This window comes from Molothrus ater, chromosome Z, assembly GCF_012460135.2.
Source record: "Molothrus ater isolate BHLD 08-10-18 breed brown headed cowbird chromosome Z, BPBGC_Mater_1.1, whole genome shotgun sequence".
Classification (NCBI taxonomy): domain Eukaryota; kingdom Metazoa; phylum Chordata; class Aves; order Passeriformes; family Icteridae; genus Molothrus; species Molothrus ater.
In genome coordinates, this window is record NC_050511.2 from 20,490,244 (window position 1) to 20,515,290 (window position 25,047).

The following is a 25,047-nucleotide window of genomic DNA, read 5'->3' on the forward strand; positions in this document are numbered from 1 at the left end:
AGTCTTGTAGCCAGCAGCAAAGTTTCATTCTTCCTCATTCCATTTGCTGTTGCTGTGATGTAAGCCATATGGTCCTTTTCATCTCTTAACCCCAGAGCCACCTTCATGACTATTTCTTTTTATCTGTGGAATTCCATTAAACTCAAGTAGTCCAACCCTACATCCTACTTAAACTGAAGCAAATGAGATGAAAAAAAATTAAGATATCTCTCTCCTAACATTTCCAACATTATTCTATGTCAGAAGTTGAGGCCTGAAATGTCTTGAACTCATTATTTTAATCTGCATTTTATTTCTTCCGTTCATTGAGTTCATGTGTTGCTCTATAGTTTTATCAATTAAGTTTGCTAAAACTTGCCTTATAAGCTGCAATTCTTTATGACTGATAAATATTGCTTTTTCTAATAGTCATTTTAGTCTAAATTTGAGCATACTGTAGCACACTATAAATTATTTGAATATAATAGTCCATTTCTTCTATATATAGTTACTGTACTGCACGTGGCAGAATTAAACAGAATTTAATTACTGGGAGCATCCTACTTGTGATGTTCTTTACTGGGTCTACACTAAGAAAAAGTAGCAATTACCACAACATCTCACGTTGTAGTCTTTGTGTACTTTGTAACCTTTGCAGGGCACTTTGGTCTCCATGAGAGCCTAGATGTTACAGCCATCTAATTATATAATCTTGTCTTGACCTGCAGGGATTGTATATTGAAATACAAGAAAGATCACAGAAACTATATATCATAAATATAGGAGAAAGCCTGAAATAAAGGTTTCATTTTTCCAAATCACCTCCACAGGCAAAGAAGTGAACAGACTCTAATTTAATTTTCGTCAGCAATCTTCCAGCCTTTCTTACTCTCACATTGCTTTAAAAATGTTCCATTCTCGTGTTTGAAGATTGTCATTAGTCTCATGAGCAGATTGTCAGCACGTATCAGCTCCCGGTCAAGCCACAGTGTCACCGGGAGAGACGAAATCCCCGCTGAGGTGCAAGGGACGCCGCAGGGATGGAAGCGGCCAGCTCGGTTCTCTGGGCACACACGCTCACCGGCCTGGGGCCTGGGGCCGCCTTTCCTTCCATCATGGAGCCCCGCCTGATGTGCAGCAATTTCCTACACCGATTCATAAGTGTTCTTCACTCCCCCGCCCCATTTCATTTAATGCTTCCTCCTTTCTCTCGCTGTACATTAGGGCAGCCGGGGGCTCTGAGGACACCCAGCCTAGCAGGTGACGGCCGGCGGGCGCTCGCCCGTCTCTGCCATGTCCCTGGCCTCGCTCTATGAGATTACCATCTCTGGGTTTGGGTTGATTCCTCCGGCCTGAGGGAATGCAGTTTCTTCCCCAGTGCCCATTGAAAAGTTATAGTTCATTCCCTCAGCCTTAATTCTCTCCGCCTCTCTTCTCCCTGGTCACAGCTTGCCGCCGGCGCTGACCCCACCCCGCTCCATCTCTGCCAGTCAGGAGACGAGAGGACGTGCCGGCCTCAGGGCTCGGCGCAAGCTGGTGCGGGCATTGCCTTCGTCCCCGCGACAGCAGGACTGGCCCCGCCGCCGCCGAGGGCCCCCCGCTGGCCGTAGCAGCCGCCAGGGCGGCTCGGGCTACCGAGGGCAGGGGCCGCGCTGGCGGAGCGCTTTCCGACGCCGTTTGTCTCCCGTCTCTTCCCGTTCGCGGGAGCAGCTGCTGCTGCGCAGCCCCTTCCCCGCCCGCCCGGTCGCTCCAGTGCCGTCGCCTCCTCCTCGCAGCCTCGCACGGCGCGGCCCGGTGAGCTGAGCGGGGCCGGGGCGGCGGGAGGCGCCGCAGCCGCCCGTGGGGCCGAGGCGGGCCCGGGCCGGGGGCGCGGGGGGTGCGGGGTGAGCGCGGCGGTGCGGACTCCCGCCGGCAGCCGGGGGAGCGGCCGGGCTGTCCGCCCCCGGGTGAGCCCGGCCCCCGCCTGAGAGGCAGCCCCGTGCCTTCCCTCCCGGGGTTAACTCGGCGGGGCCGCCGCCGGCCCTCAGCACCCGGCGCGCCCTGTCGGGCCTGGGCGGGCTCGGGGTGTCCGGGGGCAGCGGCAGTGACAGCCCGGTGTCCTGCGCTGTGCTGGGACAGTGGCACCCCGTTCCTGCTTGTTTCGGTCTTTACTTTGTGCAACAACTAGTGCTAGTATGTGTAAGAGCATGAAACAGGCAGCTCTGACATTGGGATCTCTTGGAAAAACGAGATACCACGCCATCCGTGGTCTTCAGTGACCCGCCAGCTCTGTTCCCTGTCAAAGCCATTTACACGCTCTATATCCCAGCTGTGCCTGGACGACCTGTTGACTTAGGCAGCATGCAGCAGGGGATTCAGCAAGTCAAGAAATTTGTTGCAAGCAACTTTTTTTTTTTTTTTAACTCCGGTTTATTACATTGGTTAGTCTTGGTACAAAAGTATCATGCTGGCCACCCTCTTGACATTAACTTCCATCATACGGAAGCTGATTACACAACGGCTGAACTGCTAGAAGAATTTGTAGACAAGAAGGAGATGTCCAGAAGCAGATGGTGCATCTTTCTGCTTTTCTTCTTTGGCAGCCTGGAGACAGTCCTTTAAATTTTCTTTTCTGTCTCGCTGTCTTAGTGCTATTTTATTGAGAATCGTTGTTGAAGTAAGTTTTTTTAAGCATTTCTTTAATCAGAAATACTTTGGAGATCAGAAAGTAGCAGGAAGTTTTTAAAGCATACCCTGATGTCTTCCATGGTTGTCTCTCTGTCTGGTAAAGTATCAGTTCCTCCTTTTCTGGGAACAGGAACTTGGGATATGGACTCTTGTTGGCTAGGACAGCTCATTTAGCTTTTCTCTGTCATCTTCCTACAAAGCTGACTCTCATCAAATTTTTTTTAAGACTGTCAATAACTGTTGCTGAAGTTTCAGTGTGCTAGTTTCTTACTACGGTGTAAATAGTATTGTAATTTTAATGGCTGCAATGCTCTGAAGGGGTCATAGGTGATTTTTGAAGAAAAGGCATTGATAACCACTTGTGCTGCTACACTTATTTTCTCATTTTTATGTATTTTGAATGAAGGGCAAGTTGAAATTCTAGACCGGATTTAAACAGAAATTTAGGGGATTGTGTTTCCTTCTTCACTGTGAACATATGAGAATTTTTAATAGGAGTCCTACTTCATGTTTTTTAGCAATCTTTTTGAAGACAGAATGTCCAAAATTTAATATATTATACAATTTGAACTTTATAAGAAATTTAGATGATTTAGATAATTTAAAGTGTTTAAAGCTTTAAAATGTTCTGCACAAAAGAAAAGGAGCAATTTCGTTCTCTGTATTCACAGCAAATAAGGGAATTTAGAAGAAAATACCATTTAAGTATTAGGGAAAAAGTTAATAAAAGATAAGAAGACAATGAAATAGTTTGGGAAGGCTGTAAAATCTTCATCAAAGGTCTCTAAGAGAAGATTAGACCAATGAGTTCCGAGAAAGGGAACTGAGACTGACTTGGAAAGGAAGTCTTAGGACTCTGCTATTAGTTTTACTGGGACTAAATAATAAAAAAGAGTTTGAAGGTCATCAGACAGTCACCATGGAAGAATATAGGCTTTTAAACACTCTGATACATCTGCATGCTACTTGGGAGGCAAGCATGAGCTCACACAAAGCAACTGGCCTGAAAGCAGTACAGCCACACGTGACCTAGTACTGAGATAAAAAGGCCCACTCAGGGCCTGACACTATTTTTGGAGTTCCAAATGAAAAACTTTTTATGTAGACACTTTTTGCTGAAGGAGACCAAGACACTATGGTTAAACTGCATTTAACTAACTAAAAAACCTTCAAAATTCTGTGGTCATATGCATTCATTTGAGCTTACATGCAAAACAAAATAAAAGTGCATACTGATGCAATAAATGAGAAACATGATGTGTGTAGAAACTTCTGCAGTGTGTTGACATGCATCTGTAGAGTTTCTTCTCTCCTTTGTGAGGTCTGCAAAAGACAAGCAGATTTTTAATACACCTACTTACTTTTTAAATACTCCTAGGCCAGTAAAACACTTTAGCCTGCTGTACCGTAATATTTTAAAAAGTATACACTTGACTTGGATTTTTTCCATGTAGTTCACTATCAGCACTCTTGCTTACACAAAACACAACAAAATACAACCATGCTATGTATGTCATTACACTTACACTATGCACTCATTTCTCTTACGTAAGTGTAATTTTAAATAAAAAGTATATGCTGAACTAAGAAGAACCTCTCAAAGGGTATAACTAACTAAACAAAATAAATAATTAAAAGATGTGTTATTTTGGAGTAAAGCTTGGAAGACGTTATAGAGATGAGGAGGATGTTTACATCAGTTCAAATGCTATTGAGATCCTTAGAGAGCCTTTGTTTGCATGATTTGAACCCTGGCTTTTAAATAGAGCAAGTGCTCATCAGTCTTTTATCTGATTATTGAGAGGTCTATCCCCAAGTGGTTTTTGCCCTGCTCCAGTCATCAGCTTCAAATGAAGCAGCTGTTCAAAAGATAGCAAGACATCCTGTTCTCTAAGGGGAACAGAATGTATATAGAGACTTAAATATATCATTTGGATAAAAAAAATACAGCATAAAAAGTGATGCAAGTATGTATCACCTCATATCAAGAAGGTATTTGAGTAGATAAGGATATGGCTGTACCTAAAAAGAATGTCTGAGCTAGCTGTGTGCAAAATATCTTTCAGTCCATTCTGGCTGATCTTAGATTTGATGCTCACACTGAACTGTTGTAAAATTAAATTCATTCTAGAAGTGTGTTATGAATTTGTGAAGAATAAATTCATTAGAACAGCTTTAAAGTGTTTGAGTGATATAAAGAAATTCATAACTGATAATCATTCTCTCAATACGCTGTGGTGCCTAGGGTTATAACAGCAAAGGGATACAAAGTACTTCTAAAAATTTCCAGAGAATGAATTTACTTTTAAAAAAATCATTCATAGATAGGTTCATTATTTTATATGTTACATTCTGAAATGTGTCTGATACAGAAAGTAGCAGCACTGACAAAGGTAGCTTAGTAAAAACTAAGTTTTAGTTAAGTAAAAACTGAAGTTCTGCTTAAGTCAAAGTGTTTGAATCATTCCATTTTTGTCAGGAACAAGCAAGACAGGTTGCTAGTATAAGTTCTTAGCTTTTATGTATTGTCTCTTGCATGATCCTTTGCTTGTCTGTCCTAAGATTCTTTAATGGACCCTTAATAAAAATTCATTTTAATGGTGATATTGCAAGGAGATATTTAATGTTTACCTTAATTTCACTTCTTAAGCTGAGAGTGGATCCATCTGATTGTTAAAAATTGCGCATATACTCAGAGTCTACTATATGCGTACATGTTTCTGCTTGTCTTTGTCAGACTATATTTTGGACCTTTATTTTTGTAGAAAAGTAAAAAATGTGATGAATGAAGACCTCAGATGTAAATAAAAGATAATAAGTAACCTCTCTGTGTGTTTCATCGTCTTTAATTAAATCAGAAAACAAGGCAGAAAAAGGAAAGGTAGAAATGGGGAAAATGCAAAAGTCTGTATGTTTTCAATAAGGCAAACTGCTCTTCAGACAGCCTTTAGTGAAGACCTCAAAGTTTCTTTAGTTAGTGAAAACTAAAAAAATTTCAGTGTTAAAATAGTTGCAAAATTAGATGTTTGGACTCTGAAACTTTTTACACTGATTTTTAGTTTTATAGTCCAGCATGCCCATCAATGAGTGCTATGCACTTCAGCACTTGGAGTAGGCTTGACTCTACTATAGGGCTTGAATTGCTATGTAGATGAAAAAGATTTTCTTACTTTTTTTCATGTAGCTAGCACAAGGGGGTAAAAACATAAGTACTTTGAAAAAAAAGTTGGAGGGTCTTAAGAGAAAACATGACAAAAAGGGAAGACTTTGGAAGAAGCTAGAGAAGACCAGAGAGACAATCAGGATGCAGCAAGACCCAAAAAGAGAAAAATAGAATATTTGTCTTGTCCTTCTGGTGTCTTAATGTAGTCCTTGAAAAATGATTGCACCAGTAGTGTTCATCCTTGCACACAAAATAATTTAAGGGAGCAAGCCTCCAGGGGCATGTTGAGAAAGGAATCTGTCATCTATAGTTTTATGTTGGCATTCATTATTGTTATCTGGCATTATATCTGTGTATGTTTATTTATTGCTTAGGGTAGCAATGACTAATTGCTGTGGACATATTCCATAAAAACTGGAGTTCTCTTATCTTTTGTCCAAATATTGGACAAGCTTTTTGTTTGGTTGATTGGTCAGTTTTGGTTTATTTTATTTAGTTTTAGTTGTCTTGTTTTGTTGCTATTTAGTTCTTTTTGCAACCTGGAAATAAAACTAGCTGTTTCACATTACTATTAAAAACATCTAGATGCATGCTATGTAAGATCAGAGTATGTTTGTAAGTAGAGTATTAGTCTCCACTACAGTGGTGAGAGTATTTATAGACTTCAAGGTCTCAAGAGAAAACTGGTGTTTCAACGGGTGACCAAATTGTATGCTTTGTGGTCTTTACAGGTCAACATACAGAGCTGCAAAATCCCAAGCTGACATAATGAACAACCAAGAGGCTGGTGCTCTCTGTTGCTGGAGATGTAGAAAATATATAGCAAATTCTGTTTTTCTTGCAAAATGTAGTGGGAAGAAAACACCCAAAGTAAGTATAGCTTCTTCTGAGGGAGTTTGTAAGTTCTTCTGGTGCCATTTATTTTAAATGAAGGAGAAGTATTAGACTTAATGAAGGAGAAGTATTAGACTTAGCCTCACTTTGTAATTAATCTCTTGTATGTAGTAAAGAAGAGACAGTTCTGTAGAGAGTAGTGGAGGAAGTAATTTTAGTGAAGCCAAGTAGGCAGTGATCACCTTCATGTTCTGCCATATGCAGGCTGGTGCTCATGGACACTTGGCTACTAGCTTGTATAAAGCACTACCATTTCTAATATAAAAATGGGGTTTGGTTTTGATGGTTTTAAAGCAGTCTTTTTTTTTTGTTTTAAATCTCTTAATGGACAACTCTTTGTGTATAAGGTATATTTTAAAGACTGGCTCTAATTTCCATTGTGGTAGTTAACTGTGTGTAAAATATCCCTACATCAGAAAATTTTCCTCTTCATTTTTTAAATATGGGCCATAGTCTGTGCACAAAAATAGCTCAGAAGATTAGTCTGCCCTGAGCAGGGTTATACCCTGCTCAGTAATTTATATTGTTTTTATTAAAATAAACAGAAGGATAATTACACTAAATTAAATAAAATACACTACATTAAATAAAACCATGACAAAGTATTTCCTACTGTTTTATAATGGCAGCTGCTAATCATAAAGAGCTAGGGTCTTTCCAAATGTGCCAAAAAGGCTTACAGCCTCTTGAATCAAAGTTAAAAAGCAAATAGAAGAGAAGGTGGTGATGTTTTTTTATTAATGTGTTAGTAATGAAATAACATTCTTTTGCACACTAGAGAGGGGTACAGCCAATAGATGTAGAAACAAAGTTAGTTTTTAAGATTATGATAGTATTATCAATAAACCCCATTTTAATCACTCTGCTTACAGAGCTTGAAGTTTTAGAATAATTTTCTCACTTTATATTTGATGGTTCTTTTATGCATGGTTTGAAGTGATTTTTAGGGGGGGGAATGTGGAAATTCCAACTCCTTCCATGGAAAAAAAAATGTAGTGAAAATAAAAAGATATCTTTGTCCAAGTTCCCTATGGTGGAGCTTTTAGTTGTGAGTGGAGATCCACCCATCATTGCACATGGCTGAGGTAGTTTCTCCTCCATTTATGTAGATAGCAAATAAAAAAGTGTAATTTAACACTGTATCTAAAGAGGTTGGGAGGGAAAGACAGTACTAGGATGAGAAGACTAATGTTTTCATCTGCATAAGCGTGTTTTCACAGATCATTTTTAGACCTTCACACAAAGACATAACTGAGTAACGAATGAAAAAAAATGCAGAACAAATTTTAAAACAAATGTTGAATTTAAGAACACGGTCTAAGCACTAATAGTTAAATGCATATTGAAGTGCAGATGATCTTCACAGATAGGACAAAAAGCCAGCATAGACATGATAAATGGATCTGTCTTCTGTCAATACTTGGAAAATTTTTAAAAGCTTCTATCTTCTGTCTGTAGCCCCACTTCTAATTTTCAGCAGAATCATATTTTTATTTCAATGACTTTAATAACATGGGCGTTGACAACTTTCCTTATTCATAAATTTTAACAACTGATTTTAGGACTTTCTCACCAGTTTCCTTATAATTTTAGCCATCCCTGTAACACTTATATAGTTAGGCAATTGTTTTATTTTAGTATCAATTAGTGAAATGCTACAGGTTTTTAGATTTCTTTTCTCTTCACTTGATCACGTTATTGCTGTAAAAACTCTAAAGTTGATAAGATTACCTGGTTAGTCTGTTAGTTATTCTAAAAAAAATTAGAAAATTAATTCTACTCATTGCATTTGTGCATTGCTGATCACAGTCTTTATATAAATTATAACTTATATTTTTCTGTCTTTACTGAAAAATTATGCAGGCTCACAGTGATTCTAAAATCAATTTCCAGATATTCTTGGAAGGCCTGCAACAGCATACTTTCTGGTCTTTTAAACAAAACAAAACCACCTCCAGATGCCTACATTTCCATAGGAGTTGCCCAATATTTTTAGATTCAGAAATAGAGAATTACTGACAATATCTATCTGATTTTTAGCTTAAAGAAGCACATCATATTTGAGATTTTTTAATTGTTAATGTTTACTGGTTTTGGGGAACTGTCTTCTGGCTATATTCAAAGAATAAAAAGCTTACATAAATTTTGAGTAACAGTACAATTGTTTTATTAACAGATATCACAACCTTCAGCTGCTGCTCAGAATTCTTGCAATGTATGGCATGTGAGCTTAGAAGCCATTCCAGAGTGGGTGAAATGTGTGATTGAAAAGGTAGTAGATTTTTTTTTTCCTTGCATCTTCATTATTCAGCATGTAAAATAATTAAGGGGGACAAATTTCAAGGACACTATTCTGGCAAGGTCCATGTATGTTACAGAGACCTTGTTACTGAGGGAATTCTTCTCAGGAACTTCTATCGTTACCATTTACCATTACCGTTTTTTTCCTCTCTTAAATGCTGTTTAATTTTCTTTTGCTTTTTAATATATGCAGAAGTGCTACAAGTGATAAATTCCGTTTCCTACTCTTTAACAGATGATTGTGTTTATGGCTGTCCAAATAACTGTCATGGGCATCTCTGCATGTTTGTCAATGCTTAATATTGTATTTGTTACCTGGGCTTTGGGGTTTTCTTTGTTTTGAGCATCATATCTTGCAGTACTGACATACAGGTTGACAGGGACAACAGGAAGCATGTTTCCCCATAAAAGTGGACTCCAGATTTGTTAAGAGATCAGTTTTTGGAATATGATGTGTTTTATACTTAAGTCTTTTATACTTAATATGCTCTTATGTCATATGAATATAAAGTAGATACTTTTCTGCCAATTCAAGGGTCTGATGACAAGCCAGTGACTGCTTTTGAGTTTTAACTGCCCATTTGTAAATTACAAATCATCTCATAAATTTCCTGTTGTACTGACTGCTTCAGTTGGTATTTTCTCTAAGTTGTTGTAGATCTAGAAGTTAATGTTGTGACATAGATATCAATAAGCAGAAGCAGTGGGGTTTTTTGCCTCACTGATTTTCTTTTATGTATCTCTGATTTTGATAAGTAAATTTACTTGCATTCCTTAGACTTCTCCTTAGACTTCAGTGTAAAATTTTGCTGTATTTTAAGCAATTTCTGCCCTAAGCAAACCTATACTGAAAATAATGCGCAAAGAGAAAAAAATTGTTATGACTAGAACTAAGCATACAGAAATTTAGAAAACCTTCATCTTCCTTCTTTGTATTCCTCTATGTGGGATTTTTCTGTTAAACATTAATTAAACTTTTAAATTAGTGATCTACTCTACTTCAATGAATTAAACATTGTTATGTTATAATAGTTATGTTCAGAATACTTATGTTCTGAACAGTTATGTTCAGAAACACTAATCTTAAAGGTGTGTTTGAAAATTACGGTTCATGAGTTGAGTTATAGTATGAGTCACTTTACAGTATCGCCTAACCATGAATCTTTAATAATAAGAAGGCAGTTTTTTAGAGGTTTTTTTGCCTCTTAAATTATTTCAGTATAATTGAATTCAATATTGATAGTAGTATTATTCTTTTCACTTTTAGCTTTTAAATTATTATTTTGCACCTTTAGCTTTTGCATTTGAAAACCTGGAGGGTCAAACTGGGGACCGAGGAAATACAAAACCCATTGAATGCTTGATACATTTGCTTAAGGATGCAGAGGAGCAATTCTCCTCTGGTGAAAAAGGCAGACAATGCAATTCTCTGTGTACACCTGACATCTTTGTCATCTTTGTCAAAGTTCATTATGTCATTTAATATCCTTGGAACTCTTGCCTCATTCACTTTGTCTCCTCTGGCAAGATCCTGTGTTTTTATGGGTAAGTGCGGGGGTTGCAGGGTGTTAAACAATTCTGACTTACCTCCAGATCCTCCTGAGCTCTGAATAATTTTGTGATCATGTGTTATTTTCTCCTGTATGACTCCTGAATCAAAGGCTAAATCATTCTGCATAAGCGCAAAATCTATTTGCAGGCTGTAAAAACCCACTGCTTCCCAGCCGGTTCTTTTTTGCCATCTGTCCCTGTTCTTAACCAATCTCCTTGGATTTCATGTACATATTAGTATAGTTAATCTTCAATAATTATAAATACGTAGCTAGTGCTGCTAGTGACCTTTATTGACCTGGATTTTCTGTTACCCATCACTTATTTCTTGTTTTGGTTTCTTTTTCTTACCATTTCCATTTTTCCCTCTTTATGCAGTCCATCACTAAATCTATGTACCCTCAGCTCCCTTTCAGATCTTGCTGATTTTCCCCCTACCACCTCCTCCACTAGTAGGCTGTTTCTTCTTTTACTGAGTCAGTGCTTCCACACTCCATTGCCAAACTCATGCTAAATCAGTCCCAGGCTCCTTGGTACTACACCTCATCTCCCAGTCTCTGTGCACATGGGGCATGGAGGTGTCCTTTTCCCTCCTGTGTCTTGCATGTCCATTTTTTCCAGGCTTCTGGCCTTCTGTGAATCACTCCGCCTCTCCATTTGAAGATTGGATGCTATTCCATCCCAGAGAGACCCAATAAAGTCACGAGAAAGTGCTTTTCCCTTAATTTTAGTGTCTAGCCCCTGCCATCTGGGAAATGGACTGTGGGAGACTTAAGAGTAAATCTCTGAAGAAGCTTAACCCTTCTTTGGGAGTGGCCTGTGTACACATTGGTCAGTCTTAGTAAACTGAGAGCGATTGAGCATGTTTACAGAATCCTCAAGAATTTGAAAACCTGCGATTATGTGTAAACTATTCTTTTTGAAAATAACTTTTTCCACACAAGTTGCTGGAGTTTTTTTCTGAAACTGCTAAATTGGTCTTTCTGACATTTTCTGTACCTTTCAATGGGACAAGCATCAGTTATGGACATAGCTGTCCAAAATCCTTGAAGGGCATTTGCAACTGAAAGCAATGCTTAAACTAGAAAGGTTGTGTACCTTCTGTATTCATAGTTCTTCAGACACATAGTTCTTCAGTTAAGTGTGACTGGAGTTGATAATGTCATTTCTTATCTGGGCTTTGATCCTACAAACACTTGAATAACTTTAGTCCTCAACAGTACTGCTGACAAATGAATATAATTGCTGAAAATACTAATAGTTGTCTAAATATATAGGAGGACTAATAGTTGTATTAATATGTAGGCATTTATAGATCTTTGATATGTATTTCCTTTTGAAAAAGTGCCTTCAGTGTTGAAAAGAATTCATAGAATTATAAATAATGAAAATAACTGTCTCCCTATATATAGAGTATTAAGGATTTGTCATGGTTTCTGCACAGAGATTATGTTGTAATGCTACATACACCAAAATACAAATACCATTTTAAGCTTTTGTGGGGTAATCAAAGTGAAAAGCTATATTCTTTTCATAAGAAATCTTCTTCTACCATACTTAGTATGCAAGAAATGTATCAGTGCTCAGAACATTCAGCTGAGAAGCTGTCCTTGCCAGTTCCAGATTAACTTGGGAAATTGATTTCACTACTTTAAAGATCTAATGTTTTTATTAGTATTGCAGCATTATTCTATCTGTGGACAAATTTTAAACATATTTCAAAGCTCGTACATTTTACAATGTGTGTTTTAGTTTTCTTAGAATTTGTTATCCCTGCAGCAAGCCAAGCTTTGACCAGAACATTATTTATGGTGAATTTGCTTTCTGCTGTGAAGTATCTTTTATTCTATTTGAAAAAACAAGAAGAAAATCCTCTTACTAAAGGAGAAAATAACTTCAGTAATTATTTCTTGCACATTTATTTTCAGTGAACATGTTGTGTGTTTTATTTTTTTCTCTTTTTGTCAATAGGCGCAGTGGACAATTGGAAAACTGCACTGTCCATTCTGTGAGGCCTGCTTAGGGGGCTTTAATTTTGTTTGCAACAAAGAATGTTCCTGTGGACAGTTAGTAAATATACATTTCTTCAAAATTGGGACTGAGGATCAGCCACCTTTCTCTGTTAAATTGTCAAAATCATCAGAGAAACATTTGCTTCTCAAAATTCAGTCTGGTTTTAACAAGGATACCTGCCATGAAGTGGTAACTGCAACTTTGGAAATCATAAATCAAGGGCTTTCATACACAGCTGGAAGTAATAATGGTGCTGGAAGATTAACAGAAGCACTTTGTCTAGAAGTAAGAGCTCCCAGATATGAGGTAGAAAGTAAAAAACTGCCCTTAAAGACATTAAATCAAAAAAGAAATCTCCCTTCTTCCTATCCTATAAAAGATGCATGCGCTGTAAAACCTTTTCACAGATCATGTAGCTTGGACTTAAATATCAGAGAAAGACTTGTTTTGTCACCTGTGTTATATGAAACTTGCGGCATGGGACAACTTTACCATGGCCAAAGTGAAAATTCACCTGCTTATGTACAAGGGAGCTTGCAATTAGAGGCCAGTAGAAAAGATGGTATTTCTTTTCAGGATCTGTATAGTTCCAGGGCTGAGATACTACAAAACCAATTTCAAGTTACTTCTGTTACCACATTACTACACAGAGACACTGAAAGTGAGTGTGATTTTGAAGTTACTGGACAATCTTCTGGTAGTGTCATTGCTGATGGGTCACCATTTGCGATGAATCTTTCCTCACCTACAAGGGCTGTAGAAGACAAACAATACATCACACCTGGTGGTCTTGTGCAGCCTACGAGTATCTCCTTCAACCAAAAGCTGAGTAAGAGAGAAAGAAACAAGTCAAAAAGCCTGAGGAGAAAACAAAGAAGGCGAGAACAATGTCTACAGAAGCAGGTAAGTGTTTAAAATTAATTATGCTACTTTTTTGGTATAATTTGACTTGCTTTTAGAAATAATTCTGATTTTTTTTTAATGTTGTCTTTTAATATTGGCTTAATGTGGAACTGTCTACAGTTCCTACCTGACCTGCAGTCGGGTATCAGGCAAGCAAAGATGTATGAACCCTTCCTACATGTAGTTTTTTTCTAATTCCATCATATCAGGTTTTCTTTCTGTGCAAAATCAAAACATGATGGGTTTTCACTGGCCTTCTTATTGTTTTCTAATGTAATAGTAATTTGAAGTGGGAAAAAACACAATGAAATTTAATCTGTGGGATTAAAGAAAAACTAAAAATTTGAATCTTCTAAATGAGGAACCCTACCATAACAGAATTTTCTAACTAAATTAATGGCATTTTGAGTTAACTTTATAGTTAAGTATGTTTTAAATGCCTTTATTATTTCTTGTAAGATATTATTATAAGAAAATATTTTTCTATTAGTAAAGAGTTGATTACTGTTATTTAAAATATTAGTCCTTAATAGGTAAATTTTTGGCCTGCAAATCTTATCAAACTGTTACATTCTTATCAATTGTACAGTAATAGTTTCCTTCTTTAAGGCATGTAAAGCAGAATAGAATTAAAGGCAGTAGGCAGTCACAGTTTTTGGTGGAAGACTGGGAAGGAAAGCCAGTCTTGAAATGACTAACACAGTTTTGGTTTGCTCTCAAATTTAGTAGAATGACTAATGATAAACATGCCTTTAAAAGAAAATTTCTCATCATAAATTTCCTGCAAAAAAAACCTGTGTGGTAAGCAAGAGCAAACTTACTAAATAATCAGAGAAGAAGTATCTACTCAAGCAATTACTCCTCCTTTGAGTAGATTTGTCATTCTGCATTCAAGACTTAAGAAAGATACTCGGAGGGTGTCTCTCTCAATTATACATGAGAACCAACCTGAAAACGTAATGGGTCTGGGAAATATTATGAGTCTTTGCAGTATGGTGTGCATATATTCCTTCTTCTTTAAGAAGGCTTTTTGTTTTGCTTTAAGACTTAAACTGCTATTGAGACCTTTTGAAACCTTGTTCTTGTAAAATGCATCTATGAAGCTGAGAATGTTGATGTCTTAATATTGAATACTTGTTTTCTTATAAGCCTATAAAGATTCTTAGCTGTTCAGATCCTTAAAATGGCTTTAAAAATTCCAGATCTCATTGTTTTGGTAAATGAAATGATGATGCACAAGCACAATGTGTATTTTTCATTTTCATCATGTCACCTACAGTGTCTCCAGACACTTTAATCTTGAGATGTTACTTTCAAGAATAAGACATTGTACAGATTTTCTGAATTTTTCATAGCTAAGGAAGAAAGATACTTTGAGAATTTTTCTTGTTAAGACATGCTTAACCTATTCCAACATTATTTTAATTATATTTATTAAGATCTGATTATTGGAGAGATGCGTCTAGTCAAATTAAGGTGCAAACGAGACCATATGCTGAAGGCAATATCATGAACTTCATCTAACAGTAAATGGGAGGTAGAGAGAGATAGAAAGAAATAGGAGAGGAGGGGAGTGAAAAGAGTGAGACAGACAGATTAAGTAAAAAGGTGGTTCCAGACATCATCCCAATGGTCCTCTTCTGGTCTTCTCAGTAGTAGGAGTCCAAGGTCACTCAAAACTTCTCCCCATTTGTACATTTTAGCAAACAAAGGAATCAATGCTCATTGCATACAGAGTTCTCCCATTCTGTTGGTTAAATGATGTGCTTGTTTCCAATGCTGAGTGGTGCCATGCTCAGTTTTCCTCTTCTTTTGAGTCAGTGGGCCACAGCCTCTTCCTTCTGAGCTGAACCCAGTCAGAGCTGTCTGTCAGCACAGTTACTGAGCTGGCTTTTCTCACACCAGCCTGTGGCTCAAACACTGGGTTCCAGGGACTTTTCCTCAGTCATTAAAAATACAAATCCAATTCCACTTATTAACCCAATCCTGACTAGGCACTGCCCCCACCAGTGATACGCAAGGATCTGAGTGTTGTTTAATTGGTAGTGGATGTGATGGATTCTGCAATACTGTGTCTGTTGGATGTACGCCAACATTAGCCATAGAATTACAGAGAGAGTCTTGATTTTTAAATCCGATAGGCCAGTATCCCCAACAGATATATACATTATGTATTAAGATAGGTCAGTTGGCCTGCTCTGAAGTAGATTTTCAGGTCACTTAGTACAGCTGATTACACAGTTGCACACTGGGAATAAGTGTGAATGGATTTGTTGAAAAGGTGTGCGTACATACTTCAAATTTTTTCAAATAAACACTTCAAAGTGTTGTCTTTCAACAATATCCACTGTAGTTGAAAGAATTTTATAGGTAATGTTCCTGTCCAGCTGAGTAATTCTATAAACCGTGGAAAATTAACTTCTAGATTAAAACTTTCTGATTTAGTTATATTATGCTAGATTGCTTCTTAATTGGGGGGGGGGGGTGTTGATTTTTGTTTGTTTGTTTCAGGAGGTTGGTTGCTCGGTTGCTTGGTTACTTGGGGGTTTTTTGTTCGTTGGCTTTTGTTTGGTTGGGGGTTTTTTGGGTTTTTGTTTTCTTTAATTTTTATTTCAGGGTGCAAATGGCCCTCGTTGCTGCCAGAGTAAATTGCACCCACAACTGAGAAGCACATGTGGTGCAGAATGTACTAGAGTAACTATATTGATTAGCATAAATAAAATAAATTAGGTAAAGTTAAAATACTCTGTTAGGACACACAGTAAAAAGTCAGTGTATATCAGACACGTTCAACAGGGAATATAAGTCTCTGATTTGATTTGGAATGTCTCATGCTTGATAACATATTTGGTTCCAAAACGGGTCACAAGTAAAGTTGCTTAAGATCTGGTAAACAGCCTTTTTGTATTTTACCCATGCTCCTTTTTTGGTCCACGGCTGTCTGTCCTTCTGGTCTAAAAAGGAAATGTTCCATTTCTCATGGAACATTTGTTTTGTTAGGATTATTCAGCTCATGCATTAATATCTCTGTAAAATGTAGCCAAATCATCCTAAATCTTAAGCCTTTTGAGGCAGAAATGGTTAATACATATTTGTATGATTCCAAATATGCGTAAATTCTTATGCCAACTCCCAAGCTAATTTTGATTTAGACAAAATTATACATTTATGAGACAAAAGTAAAAGCTCTTCCCACACCATTTTCTTCCAGTAAAAGACAAAATAAGCTTGGCAAAAAAATCAAACTAACAACACATAAAATGGTTTGACTAATATGTGGTCTCCCAACAGGTTCACTCGCAATGAAAACACAAACAAATCACAAACATTAGTAAGTTGATACTACAAGCAATTATGGTGGCAATTAAAAGTTTCATTGGTTTCATGCAGCTTGGTCTCATATGTTGGCTGGTTCCCATAACAAGAAAAGTGAAAATTCAGTCGACTACAGACAGATTACTGGGAGGATGAAAAATCCATCCAGTGTTGATTCAGAGGTCCTGTGTCTACCAGGGAGGATAAAGGCCCTAAAGGAAAAGTCGTTATTGTATCTTAGCTGACTTCTGCAAACTTTCTCATGTAAATCCACTGATTCACCCAATCTGAGCTGGTTCTTTTGATCTTCAGTTTTGGCAGGGAATGCCAGCACTCCTAGAAAAAGAAAGCAACACAAACTTCCTGGCAGATTACCCCTTAGAGTTTTAACTTCTGTTTCATGAAGTGTTTGGTGCACTCCTCTTGTTGTTTCCTTCATCTTTTCATGGGGCAGTCCTCTAATTTATTTCGCATCTGGAGGAAATAAGACTGCTTGCAAAACTTTGAGAAGTGTTGAATTTGTGAATTAGGGAGTACTTAAATGGCTTAACCCAGATTTCTTTTAGAGTTAAGATTAGCAGACTTCAGTTTCTCATCCAGGAGCCATGAATTAACCTTATCAGTTTGGCAGATAACACTGGCTCAGTTTACTCCAGTGATTTTACCTCTTTGCCATCCTGAAAGTATACTCAGATTTTCAGTATCCTAATGAATTAGTATTAATGGATTTCAGTCTTGCCTGATGTATGACCAGGCTTTGATATCTTAGTAGATACATAAAGCACCATTTCAGTAGCTGTTTGCTGATCCTGGCAGTCATTTGGGGTTTCAATTTTAAGTATCAACATGCTACTGCCTTGTCATCAGACGTCAGTGTTAACCTTAATGTTACATTTTGCTCTTTTGCAGAACCACAGACTCATGCACTGTCTCCCAACTCCTCCACTGAACAAAATAATGTCGAGTTACAAGATCATGTTTTAGAGTATGTTAGAGGTTCTGCATCCTGCAGTTATCCCCCTAAGATTCTCCCTCTTTCTCATTCATATTCCAAAAGTTCTGCCTGAAGCATTTGGGCATCACCGTGCTTGACAGCTAGCAATTCCTCTACTTGCATTCTTTTTTCATTTTCCTTATTTGTCTGAAAGTGCTATTCTTTCACTAAATCTCATAAGGATACCATTATTTCATCTTCATATTTTTGAATAACCAATAGCTCATTATGAGGAACCAATAGCCTAATTTTCTTGTGTAAACCCATCTGACAGTTAGGAGGGAAACTAACAAATTTTTCAAGGAAGGATAAAAAAAATACTTTTTTTGCACTGACTACCCTGGACAGCCATTTTTTTGAAAGTTCCCACAGGAGAACACATATAACCTTCCTCAGAGGAAAGCTGTGGCAAAGTTTCCAGGTGTTCCCAGGGAAGGAACCACACAACCCCCCCCCCCCCCCCCCCCCCCAGGGAACTGTACTATTGTCAAAGACAATTCAGATCACAGTATCCTGCCAACTATGACAAAATAACGTTAAGATCCCATTATTTGAGAAAGGCCTCTGCCCAAATTAAGGTGCAAACAAGACCAAATGCTGAAGTCAATAGTATGAACTTCATCTAACAGTAAGTGGGAGGTAGAGAGAGATAGAAAGAAATAGGAGAGGAGGGGAGTGAAAGGAGTGAGACAGACAGATTAAGTAAAAAGGTATCACCAACCATGGCTCCAGACATCATCCCAATGGTCCTCTTCTGGTCTTCTCAGTAGTAGGAGTCCAAGGTCACTCAAAACTTCTCCCCATTTGTACATTTTAGCAAACAAAGGAATCAATGCTCATTGCATACAGAGTTCTCCCATTCTGTTGGTTAAATGATGTGCTTGTTTCCAATGCTGAGTGGTGCCATGCTCAGTTTTCCTCTTCTTTTGAGTCAGTGGGCCACAGCCTCTTCCTTCTGAGCTGAACCCAGTCAGAGCTGTCTGTCAGCACAGTTACTGAGCTGGCTTTCCTTGTGGATGCTTTTTGTTCATTATCAGTGCTCTCCCAGCTTGTTTACCTCTTCCTAGTCTGAGATAATTGGACAGTATTACCACCTTTATCTTATCCCTAGTTCCTGTCATGTGACTTAACTTACTGTCCAAATTTCCAGGAAGTCACAAAGGCATATCCAACAGTGGCAGGGTGGGTGGCAGGGGGACAGGGTCGTAACCAATGAACAGTTGCCTTGTGGTGTTGGTTTGCCAGAATGAGCAAAGTTCTTTGGTGATCTTAACAGTATTTGAGGCAATTTTGATCTTTAAGTCTCTTACAATATTATATAGAAAATTATATACAGTTTATAAATGTTAGTTCTCATCAGTAAGCATAGTTTACAAAATATAAAAATTTCAAAATTAGTGTGTAAACTAAGTGATTGCTTTCAAGTAGTAGCTTTCAGAAGAAGATACTTTGGTTTGGGTTGATTATTTTATCCTTGGTGAGAGGTTGCAATCATGGCATGGAATGTTTAAATGGGTCTACTTCTTAGACTGTGTCAAGCTGCACATGTGGCTAGTGCAGCTGTGTTTCCCAGTGCTGAGGGATCTTCCCAGGAGAATGTTATTCTAGAAAGTCACATCCTCTGTACAGCCTGACGTGTTGTAATGGTCCTCTGCCACGCACTCCATTTCATGGCTGCTTGCCTCTCATGTCAATCTGCTATCCTTTTTTTTTTTTTGCAAGTTTTACTTTTTTTTTTTTTTTTTTTTTTTGGTGCTCTAGCAATCCTCCTTGTAAAAATGTGGATTTTGTCACTCTGGTACTTCCAATAGAAAGCTGATCTGGGGTACTTTGTAACCATGACTGCTAACACACCTATGTGTTTAAGCAATCAGTAAAACTTCACAAAGAAAAATCCATAAACTTCTGGCTGGATGGAGTGAAAGAGTTTTAATAAATGGCAGTGAGAAGCATATAATTTAAGTACTTTTTTAAGAATTACTTTAATGCAGCCGAACCCTGATGTGACGTAAATATTTTCAAAGATGTCACAAAAGCACTGAGCATATCACTTTTATCTTTAATTTTCTGGAGAGCAGTCTAAGATAACAAGTCTGTTCAGACTTTGGAATTTCTTTGTAAATGCAAGGGCTGCTTTATTTTGTAATAAGATAAGTATCTGTCATAGGTTTTCTTCTATCTTGCAGAAAACCAAAGTGCAGCCACAAACATTATGTGGCAGCAGAATGCACTCTGTTATTAAACTGAACACAGGAACGTTCTGTGAGCTCCTGACCTGCACTTCTTGCAGAGGCTTGCAGTAATGCAGGTTTTGAGGTGTAGGAGCAGGACTGAACTAGCTAGCTAACAGTAGAGGGACCCAAGCTTCCTCTCTCTGTTCTGCAAAGGATGGCTCTTCATGCCTGTGCAGGGGATGCTTGCATTTCTAATGTGTGTGTGCACATCTGTGTTCATGGGGGATTTTTAGGCTTCTGTTAGGACATGATTATATATGGTTAGAACATGTTAATTATGTAAATTGTTGTGGTATGATAATAGCTGCTTAAGTCTAGGAGTTGCCAATATTAGTAATGATTCTTGTTATGGTTGCTGTAGCTAAGCAGATGAAGTACTTCTTTTATGAATTCCATTTTGTGTGTATCTTATATGTTTACATTGTTTGCTAATGAGGAAGCTTGTATTAGTTTTCTGGAAGATCTCAGAAAAATATGATTTGTGATTCCTCCAGATACATTGCATTTTTTCTCAAAATCATTTTACATAGAGGAAGGCTCTGTAATCAGCTTCAAAACTGCAGTATCCTCTTGGAAGGGATCCTAATTTGTAGGGAAAAATACTGGCAGTCTTGCTTCATTTCTTAATGACACTTCACTGGTTCTTTTGTATCTTTTCAAAAACATCAGTGTTTTCTCTGACAAAGATGGCTAGTGGTCAGTTTCTAAAAAGTCCATTTGCTTTTCATGCTCCCAGTGATAATCTAAACTCTGGACAAATAGGTGGGTGATACAGTGTTGTTTATCCACACTGTCAGGTGTTGTTATCTTGCCCCACAGCCTTGAGTTTTCAAGTTCATACTGATACCTTCTAGCATTTGAGAGTCTTGTAGTGAAAGTGCTAGACTTTGAAGGTTTAGCTTGTGACCAAAGTTATCTTCATCTATGTCAGTCTCTTGTTAATGAGCACAATAGTTTACGCACAGTCATATTTTTATTGCAATTGTAAATCTTTCACGTGTCCAGTTATGCATTTATGTACTTGGACTTCATTCACTCTTTCTGTGATGATGCTCATAAACAAGATTTGTTCTCAGACTGCATATGGATCTCTCAGCTGGTTGCTGGGGGGCTAAAACATACATGGAACAACTGCTGTTAGTTGTTGTATCATATAAAGATAAGAAAAGTAAAACAAATTAACTGCAGACATCTGGTCAATTAGAAAAATTGCTGTTGCAGCTAAACAAAGTAAAGCCAAGCAGCAGGCAGGGCAAGGGGAATCAGCCACAGCAAGTGTGGCTAGCCTCAGCCCTGATGCCTTTCAAGGTCAGTGCTGAGCTAGTGGTTGTTCTTACAGCAGCAATACTGCATTACAGGGCTATGTGGGTACATGAGGGCTATGTGGGTACATGAAGTAGTGTCTTTTTTAACTTCCTGAATAAAGGAGGGAATAAATTTCAGGGGTGGGTTGCTGCTGAGCCAAAGTTTCTCTTTGCTTTTGCTCTGGTTGTAACTATTGTTGCTACATGACCTTGGTTATTAGCACATTCATTCTGTCACTGATTAGGACTGGATGAAGAAGAAGGTATTAGGAATGATGGGTTCATGCCCAAATGCATGGCATACCTTTGTAAAACTGCAGTTGTGGTGTGTATGGAAGTTGTATCTGAGTAAAATAGCATGTAACAGCTACTGTTCTCTGAGGTGCACCTAAATCTCCTGTCTCAAGCATTTAAATGTCAACATTTAAGAGTTCTAATTACTTTTAGCTGCAGTCTTTTTATGCCATTATTTGCGATTACAGCTTTTAAGGGTATTTTCTGACCTGACTTCTTCTACTGTTTGACATGTCTTCTACACAGCTTGGTGTTAATAGTAAGTGGAATAGATAGTTTTGTGAATTTGCAGGAGGAACTTTTGCTTGCATTTGGTTATGAGTTGTGTTGTAAGCAACACTTGCGTTAAGAAGGAGAGAAAATTGCTCAGGATGCTACTGGATAGAAACACAATATATCACGATTGTCTGTATGGATTTTAATATATTTTATGATCATCTTGAAGCTAGATAATTTAGACTACAATATAGTGTAGCTGCACTGTCATAGTAGCTCTAATGAAGGCCAAAATAGCTGGCTGTGCTGTGAATTTATTCCTTAATTTAAATGAAATACAGGTTATTAAGCTGCTTGTCTATAAAACGCTTTTAGGATATATAGAATGATCCCAGCAGAGTGGAATTCAAGGAACTGTTACGCATTATGTGCCCATCTTACAAAAGACAGAGGGGATCATCTGCTATTTGCTGTGCCAGGCCAGCACTGGTGTTCAGAATGCTAGGATACAATAGTATTCACTGATCTATTTTGCTTTTCTTGCATCCTTAGTAATCTGTAGTTTTTCTGAAGAGAGACACAGAAAGTCTGCAAATGCAGACACCTCTTAAGTAATAATATACTCAAAGTGCTACAACCCAAAAGGGTCAATGGCTGGGGTAATGTCCCATGCCACAAATAAGATCCTAATCCATCCTCACAGGCACTGTATCTTGCTGAATGAAAACAATAAGAGAAAGAAACAGCCCATTGAAATTAATTAAATATTTTACTGTTGTCTGTAAAAAAAAACAAAAACAAAAACAAAAACAAAAAAACCAAAACAAAAAAAAAAAAAAAAAAAAAAAAAACAAACCCAAAAACCAGTGTGTTTTTTCAATAGATGATCACAGAATCTTTGCTGCTGTTCCAAGGCTCTATTGATTGCTATTCCAAGAAAATACTGATGATCAGCCTAGAAGCATAGAAGTACTGTACGCTCTTTTCTTTTATGAGCTGTAAGGTCTAGAAACTATAATTTTAGTTTCCCTAGAAGCTTACAGACAATTTAGATCATAAGAGTTTATGAAATTTGCAGTCTCTCAGCTGAGAAAGAAAATGACCAGTTCACAGAGGTAGGTTGCAGTATTGTGCAGTTAGGTGAATCCTATAATTTCAGCAAGGATTCTTATTACATAGATAGAGTGAAAAGCACACTAAATTACAGTTACATAAGATGCTTTGTGGCAGATGAAAATCAAAGTTCAACAATGCTAGGAACAATAATACAAGAGTGCTTTCATATTACGATTTTTCCTGTGTATAACCAGAAGAACAACATCAAATACACAGTAAGAAAAGAATTTTACAAAAAAAAAAAAACCAAATTTTGTGCTCCTAGTTCTTCCTTTCTATGAATTGTTACTGACTCATTCTCAGTGACTAAGAGTTTGAGTAGGTTTTGTATTTCTGATTAGCTTTCAGGGTATTAAACTCTCTCAATACATGTAACTGAAGTAAATTAAAGGTGGCTTGAATGGAAATTCGAGTGCAGGACTTGGTTCTCCAATTTTTTTTTTAATTTTTTTTAAAGAAAAAAATTCCTAAGATCTGGGAGAATTAAAGCTCTCTACTATTTCACAGAATCAGAATTATAGGATGGTTTGGATCAGAAGGGATCTTAAAGATAATCTCATTTTCACCCCTCTGCCCCTCTGTCTTCCTTCCAGTAGACCATGTTGCTCAAATCACATCCAGCCTGGCCCTGAACACTTCTGGGGATAAGGAAACCGCAGCTATTTCTTCATGCTTTATAGCAGTCAATGTGTCTATGAATGTTATTAATCCACAACCTCTCATTAAATATAATGGTATTCAACTCCAAAGCATTTTTTTTTTATCATCATCTCTTATGGGATAAAATAATGCTATCCAAAAATATTTTTTTTCTTTACATTTCTTTCATTATGGAGGCAATCACTGAGTAAAAGTCATTGTACACATCCAAAAGACATCACGCTAATAGAACAGATCAGATTTCATACAAACTGTTTCTGCAGTTGATAAGCAATCAGTGATTCTAGTAGGAAATGGCAAAGTTAAAGTAACGAATTAGTGAAAGTAATATATATAGTACTGCAAAATACTGAAGAGCTATTGTACGGTAACAGCATTTCAGAATTAAGGAAATAATTCCGAAGTAAGGAAAGATAGCACCTACTTCTACAGCTAAAGAAGCTGGCAGTCTTTCGGGCATGAGAATGTCTTTGTAACATCCAAAAAACAAGTTTGTACCAAAGATTTAGATAAAACAAAAGTTTCCTATGCTATGATGTAACACCCTTATGTCTGTAAAGCTGTGATGTCATTTTCTAAAGCTAGCTGTTGCCAAGGTTTTATTTGAAACACTGCTTTTTCTGATATCACATGATCATCTAATGCTTTATATCAACACCTAAATTATAACGATTTGTAATTTGCTAATGTTTTATATCAACACCTAAATTATAATGATTACACATCAGAAGGGAATTATTTTCTTTATAGATGATTTAGCTAAACATGCTTCTCATTTACTACAGTTTAGAATTATGGAGGATAGAATGTGTGGGGAGTTTGTTTCTCTTTTAATTTGCATTCAAGAGCATATGTGCTTTATGTGAGAATGCTAAAAATTTGTCACTTCCCCTTATTAGTATTTGTAATCAAGTTTCTATTTTACCTTTCATTTGAGCATTAGGAGATAGGATGTATTGTTTCTAAAGGGTAGAGATTGGAGTATGAGCAAGAAATCATTTGCACATATTGAAAATGAGGAAAGTAAATGTCCTCATTCATTAAAGATCTTACCTTTTTGAAAATGCTACCAGTCTGAAGAAACTTATTCATTGGATGAGGCTTTCTCCCTATAGTCTTTATAAAAACAATCTTAAACTTTGACAAAATGTTAATCAAATCTAAATATTTGTAGGTCAAAAAGTTGAAGATGTCTTATTTTCATATCATGTATATCTCATTTTCTTCTGTCTAGAGTGTGAGGAGAGATTGCAGTACTTAGACTAATCAATCTTGTATGATTAGTAGAACTATGTACAATCAAATAAATATTTGACATTATGAACACTCAACTAAATAAATAATTTGATGCTTCTCTCTAATGTAATGGCATTGTTTCTTTCATTTGTATTTTGTTCAATAGCTTTTAAAAGCTATTTTGAGTTTTACTTTGGATTTAGACTT

At 37.3% G+C, this 25,047-nt stretch overlaps 1 protein-coding gene across 2 annotated transcripts in view; it reads left to right on the forward strand.

Annotated features, from left to right (window-relative positions):
- The first annotated feature begins 1,558 nt into the window (after nt 1-1,558).
- RNF180 (ring finger protein 180) overlaps nt 1,559-25,047 on the forward strand; it is a 71,197-nt gene continuing 47,708 nt past the window's right edge. The window contains exons 1-4 of one of the 2 annotated variants that reach the window (XM_036403938.2): nt 1,559-1,773; nt 6,541-6,679; nt 8,880-8,975; nt 12,527-13,471. In XM_036403938.2, coding sequence (XP_036259831.1) covers nt 6,578-6,679; nt 8,880-8,975; nt 12,527-13,471 — 1,143 coding nt within the window. In that variant the 5' untranslated portion in view covers nt 1,559-1,773; nt 6,541-6,577. The remainder of the gene's footprint in view (nt 1,774-6,540; nt 6,680-8,879; nt 8,976-12,526; nt 13,472-25,047) is intronic. The other variant, XM_036403937.2, reaches the window with a different exon arrangement.